The following is a 6,197-nucleotide window of genomic DNA, read 5'->3' on the forward strand; positions in this document are numbered from 1 at the left end:
GTTTTACCCTTCGACAGATGGGGGATGGACATCCTCGGCCCATTCCCAGTGGCTTCCGGCCAGAGAAAATTCTTAATTGTGGCTGTCGACTACTTCACTAAATGGATCGAGGCAGAACCTCTGGCAAAGATAAGCGACAAGCAAGTGCAACAATTCATCTGGAGGAATATCATCACGAGATTTGGGGTCCCTCGGACATTAATATCAGACAATGGTCGACAGTTTGATAGCAAGGCCACCAAGGGATACTGTGATCGCTTCGGCATACAGACTCGGTTCACGTCGGTTTCACGGCCCCAAAGCAATGGTCAGGCAGAATCTGCTAACAAGATTATCTTGAATGGACTCAAGACAATGATCGAGGGATCTAGTGGTTCTTGGGTCGATGATCTGCCAGGTGTCTTATGGTCGGCTCGAACCACTGTCAAAGAATCAACTGGGCAAACTCCTTTTTCACTTGTCTATGGAAGCGACGCCGTCCTTCCCGTCGAGGTTGGCATTCCCTCACCACGAGTCACCTACTATGATTACGAGAAAAATGAAGTCGAAAAAAGGGTGAATCTCGATTTGCTCCCCGAAACAAGAGGAAACACTCTGCTCAAGTCCATTGCCTATAAGCAGAAGATTGCTCGGTATTTCAACAAAAGAGTTCGTCCTCGGCCATTGCACGAAGGAGATTGGGTACTGAGGAAAATTGAAGCAACTGGCCGAAGAAGCACCCTCGGAAAAATGGGACCTAACTGGGAAGGTCCTTACAAGATTGCAAAAGTTATTCGACCTGGCACCTACAACCTCGTCGACACCAAAGGCAAGCAACTTCCTCGACCATGGAACGCCGACAACCTTAAGAAATTCTACATCTAAAGTGTCTTGGTATGTATTTAAGTTTCAATGATGTAATAGGGGCATGGTAGGGGCATTGACGCCAAATGATAAGTAATTTCATCATTGTAATAAACAAAGTGCAAGGCTATGTTGAATGAAACGAGAGAAAAATTTTGAGCCAAAATCTCGAAAAATACTTAGATTTAATTTCTTAACAAAGTTCCTCTACGAAGGATCAAATACAGTTCAATATCAATGTTCCTCTACTTCAAAGATTACATCATACTAGGTGCGAAAAGAAAGCAACAAAAGCAACACAAGAAAATAACAACCATCCACCTAAGGGTCGACGACATCAACATGGCTACCAGCGTCATCATCACCACTGCTGCTCGAATCAGAACCCGAAGTACTAGCAGAATCAGAATCGGACGAATCGCCCTTGTCCTGAGCAACCAGCTGAGCTCTGAGATCCTCTCGCTCCTTGGCCAAGATAGAATCATACTTTCCTTGTATCTCATCCCAACGTACATTGGGCGCAAACTCAGCCAAAGCAAGCTGAACTCGACGCAATGTGTCGGAAGTAACAACAGAAGTCGCCTCAAGGCCTATCTCAACATCATGAGCCTCACCCTCCTCGGAATTCTTCCATTCTTCGATGATCTTCTCCTTCAGACGGTTCTGCGAACTCAAAAGCTCACCAATCCTAGCATCGGAAGTCTTAAGCCGACCCTTGACGGCCTCTAACTCAGCTTTCACATCCTTCAGCGCCCTGTTAACGGAATCACGCTGGCTCGTGAGAATCGTCGAATCTTCCTTGGCTTTGGCAAGATCAACCTTGGCCTGTTGGAGCTCCCCCTCGTCATTCTTAAGGCATCTCTTAGCACGATCCAACTCAGACTCAGTCCAATGAAGCTTCTTCTTCAGCTCACTCACCTCCGAGAGATACATCTTCTCTTTCTCCTGAAGTTTCCCGATCTCATCCCGCAACCTCTCTACCTCATCTGAATCCCCACTGTAGCATCGGCGGGTGTAAGCCGTCATCCTGATGGAAAACTGAGAAACAATGTCTAGTTAGAAGGGAAGAAAATCATAAAATTCAAGCAAGAAAAAGAAGGAACTATATCGAAGGACTCACCTCGGCCCAACTCTCATGGAGGGCATCAATCTCAGACTTCCCAAGGGAGGACAAGTGAGCATCGTCGGCAAGAGTAAACAACTCACCCATCGCCCTGCTCATACGCCGATTCTTCAGATTGGAAGGAAGCTCTGCAAAAGGCTTTGAACTCCCATCATCGGTCGAAAGACACATCAATGACCCCCGAGCCAGGGGAGCCTCCTCGGCGAGATACTCAGTAGACTGATCACAACCATCCTCGGATACGGGGGCATGATGTCCCTCCTCCTCGTCAGAACAAACCCTAAGAGGGGTAGGAACCACTCTCTTGGCAGCTTTTGATCCTTTGGACCCCGAAGCAGCAGTCGTCGACACAGCGCGAGAAACCTTCTTCGGCGCGTGTTTGGTCAGAGCGGCCGTCGGAACCAGATTAGTAGTAGGCGCCCTTTTCCTCTTCAGCTTTTTGGGATCCTGTCCAAGGAAAAATTAGCACGAAAGCGAAGAACGATGCTTATTCATCGGAAAATAAAAACCAACATACCTTCGGAGGTTCAGGAACCTTCATCGATCCAGCGGCCAGGTCCTTCCTTATCTGTGCGGCAAGAAGAGCACTAGCACTAATCCTCCCCGCCATTTCCTCGTCCAACTTCAACCGGGCAATATCTGCAAACCAACAAGCAATCAACAAAATTCACAAGGGAGAAAGAAAAGTTAGGAAAGCGAAGTAAAGATCCCCCGGCGCCTACCCTTAGGATAAGCCGGACTCAAACCAAATGATGACAAGAAGTGCTCGTCACTCAACTCCCGTGAACTCGGCAACCAGAATGGGGCAACCAGGAACCGCTGACCCTTTACCCGCTTCTCCACTTTCTGGAGATATATAGCAACTATCGCCTCATCTATCGACATCATCGGCACTTTCCTATTGAGGGAAAAGTTCGGACCCTCGGACCCCGGAACCAACGGGATGCCCCACTCTCCACCATAATACACAAAAACAAACTCGTGGCGGAAACCCCTATGATTTGAAGGAACGGTGTCAACGACCTTAAAACCACCTCGACATTGGAATGACCACCAACCGGGACCATACTCGTAAGACGATACTTCCACCAACTTCATCACCGACCGCCACAACGTCAAAGTACATCGAACCCTCAAAAGATCACAAATGGCCAACACCGAATTTATAGAAGCCCATGAGTTGGGCATCAACTGGCAGATAGACAAGTTATAGGCGCTAAGCAATTCAACAATAAAGGGATGTAAAGGAAATCGAAGACCCAGCTGAAGACCCGACTTGTACACGGCCGTACAACCCGGAGACGGAGTCAAGATAGTGTGTAACACCCCCGGCCTATACAAAATATACTCACCCTTGAGCGAATACTTCTTATTCAGGTGATCGATGTGTCCTTTCAAGGTTTTCCTCCACCCAGGCTTGAGATAAAAATTAGCCGGACCCCCGGCAGGATCAGGCGCAGGGTAATCATCGAAGCTAGAAGATGTCTGATCCTCTCCCTCGGACATTATTTGGACGAAACCACTGTTCAAATAAATATCTAAGTAACTATTATGTACAGGTGGAAAGGCAATTGAAACCTCCCACGGATAAGGACAATGTTCCTCCTCCCCGGCTGAAATCGACTCATCTGATGAAGTAGGAAGGGGTATGGCATCGGGTATCGCCGAGGGATCTAAGCATGATGATACGACATTGACTACTACAACCCCCTCCACTCTTATTTCCCGAGATAAGTCAAATTTCTCGGGGGAGGTAGGTGGGGTGATCGGTTCGGACCGAATACCTCGTTTATTCATAATACAACGGTATTCGGCCCGAAAAACAACCCTTATTTACAAGTTAAAACTACACCTAAGGAAAAGCACAATGGCATACCTCTTGAAGCGTGCCTCCGTCGACCAAAAGAACAAAAGAGCGGTAGAAAAGGTGCACCGAACGCCCCCCTCAATCAAAGCTTCGCCAATAGACCTCTGTCCACCGGTGAAATAGAATACCAACAAAATTGAACACCGTCGGACGAATTAAATGAGTCGACCGACCGACCTCATAACATGCCAGACGGAATGTCGACAAGCCGCGGAATGACCCGTCGACAAAGGGTCAAGGTACCTTCGGGAGATGCGCCGACAAATGATCGGCCGATAGCCGAACGGTGTGTCGACCGCCGGTAAATGCGTCGACAGTCGGCAGAAAGTTGAAGGGTTCGTCGATAACCCCTACTCACCGCGAATGGTTCGTCGGCAATCCCTACTCACAAAATGTATAAAAAGAGAGGAGTGAGTAATTTTTAAGAAACACTGAAGAGATTATAGAAAGAAGAGCTCCCCTCCCCCCTTTCTTATACTAAGGAGACGGCTAGGTCAAAGGGAAGGGGGACGGCGGCTGCCTCAATGGAAAGGCCAAGATGATAACAACGGCCCATTATGAGGCCCAATACACTCCCCATTCGTGACTAACCCATCGACGGGTGCACTTTCCTCGGTCTCTGGGCCTAACTTCCGAAATTCGCAGGGCTCATTAGCCCTCTTCGAAGTCCCGAACTCAAAAGGAACACTTAAAGCTAAATTAAGTGCTTAAAGACCTTCTAAAAAGGCGTGCTTAAGCATATCGTTTAAGACATTTAAAAGACCTTCACCCAAAGGCACCTTCCTCTTATCGAGGTCGGACTATACCTCTCTAATCTAACTCTTGGGGCTTAATCCCTCGACCAACCTAACATGGGATAATTACCCGTCACTACGGAGAGAATCATCTCCTCGACCAAACCACTAACGCCAAACAATACGGAAGGCCCCACGACTAAGTGCCCAAGTATTAAAGTATGAAACTCAAACACAATGAGCGGTTCCTCGGCCAAAGGTAAGAGGGAGAATGTTATTACCAGAGCAACAAAGCTCCTCGACCGAAGGAGTCCTTCGTCGACGCGCAAGGTTGTAGAAGATGCCTCGACCAAGGATCATGAAGCACCCAAAAATCGCAAGTCTCCTATATGCTCGAAATATGTGGTCCTCGACCAAGCCTCACTATACGAACCGGAGACGTTCCTCGACAAGGCCATGCGAAGTCAACCCGCCGAAGAGCTGCTCCTCGACCGAATTTATTCGGCTCCTCGACCAGGCGACCGCTCAAGATAGAAGGTCCTCGACCAAGCTTTGGCGCGTAGACCGAGGATCCTCCTCGACAAGGCGGTCGCGAAGCTCACCCGAGCTTTACCGCGTGGGTCGAGGACCTCCCTCGACAACAAAACCGCGAAGCCCACCTGGGATCTTCCTCGACAACGTGGTTGTGAAGCGGACCTCCCTCGACAACGTGGCTGCAAAGCCCACCTAGGGACCTTCCTCGACATCGTGGCTAAGAAGCCCACCCAAAGTTGTTCCTCGACCAGATTCAGAAGGTTCCTCGACCGAATAAGCATGCGAAATGAAACATCCTCAACCGGGCGCCGGTGCATGAACCTAGGTCGCTCCTCAACAATATAACACAAGGTCCGCTCGAGGAAAAGCCAATGAGCAACGTGAAAATGACATTCCTCGACACTATGTAGTCCAGGAATCAAGGAAAGGAAGGAGGTTCCTCGACCCATACGTAGATAAGCTAAGAATGACAATAAACGGTGACCGACACTGAACTCCGCTCAACATACGACATGCCGACGACGCCATCTCCTACGTCAAGCGTGGGGCTAATTGTTTGGGCCCATATACATGGTCAGCCCAACTCGGTATAAAAAGACAAAAATGCCCTTGAGTCTTGAAAACCAAGGAAAACAGCTGTTCATTAGAAGTAGACATAATTACATAATTACCCCGGTGTAATCATATAAATACTCTACTGTAATCATTAAGAAAGGCTATCTAATCATTACCTTTAAAAGCAAATCAGTCTCTCTCTCTCTAGTTCTTCTCACTTAACAACAACTTATCTAATTTTAATTATCATACGAAGGTTCCTCGGAAATCACGGTCGAATACGTCATCGGTTACGTTAATCCCCCAAGTTATTATATTCACAGTTTCTCAGGCAGAAACAACGTTCATTCAATATATCTGACAAAAAGAAAAACACAAAAACCCTAATTCTAATTCTCTAAACGCCGTACATCCCAAACAAAGCAAGAGACAGATTGTGATCGTTCTCTTCCGTACTAGCATACGTGGGATTCAATTCGTGCTTGTGGACTGAGTAGAGGAGCAACAAGTGGGGCTCTAAGATCTTCGAAGCTTGCATACG

The 6,197-nt window shown here is 47.8% G+C and overlaps 1 protein-coding gene across 1 annotated transcript; it reads right to left on the reverse strand.

Moving 5' to 3' along the window:
* Positions 1-1,164: 1,164 nt before the first annotated feature.
* On the reverse strand, positions 1,165-3,763 carry LOC130467285 (uncharacterized). The gene is made up of 4 exons (XM_056835756.1): positions 2,689-3,763; positions 2,484-2,605; positions 1,964-2,413; positions 1,165-1,881 (listed from the first exon to the last, which is right to left on the reverse strand). The coding sequence occupies exons 1-4, from the start codon at positions 3,761-3,763 to the stop codon at positions 1,165-1,167; spliced, it is 2,364 nt and encodes a 787-aa protein (XP_056691734.1).
* Positions 3,764-6,197: the final 2,434 nt, after the last annotated feature.

The sequence above is a fragment of the Spinacia oleracea genome, chromosome 2 (assembly GCF_020520425.1).
Source record: "Spinacia oleracea cultivar Varoflay chromosome 2, BTI_SOV_V1, whole genome shotgun sequence".
NCBI lineage: Eukaryota > Viridiplantae > Streptophyta > Magnoliopsida > Caryophyllales > Amaranthaceae > Spinacia > Spinacia oleracea.

Bases quoted from the DNA above. Each gene is read 5' to 3' on its own strand.
- LOC130467285 (XM_056835756.1), bottom strand. From the start codon at position 3,763: ATGAATAAACGAGGTATTCGGTCCGAACCGATCACCCCACCTACCTCC. The intron at 2,414-2,483 runs GTATGTTGGTTT...TTCCTTGGACAG, and splicing joins AGGTTCCTGAACCTCCGAAG to GATCCCAAAAAGCTGAAGAG. The intron at 1,882-1,963 runs GTGAGTCCTTCG...ATTGTTTCTCAG, and splicing joins TCCATGAGAGTTGGGCCGAG to TTTTCCATCAGGATGACGGC.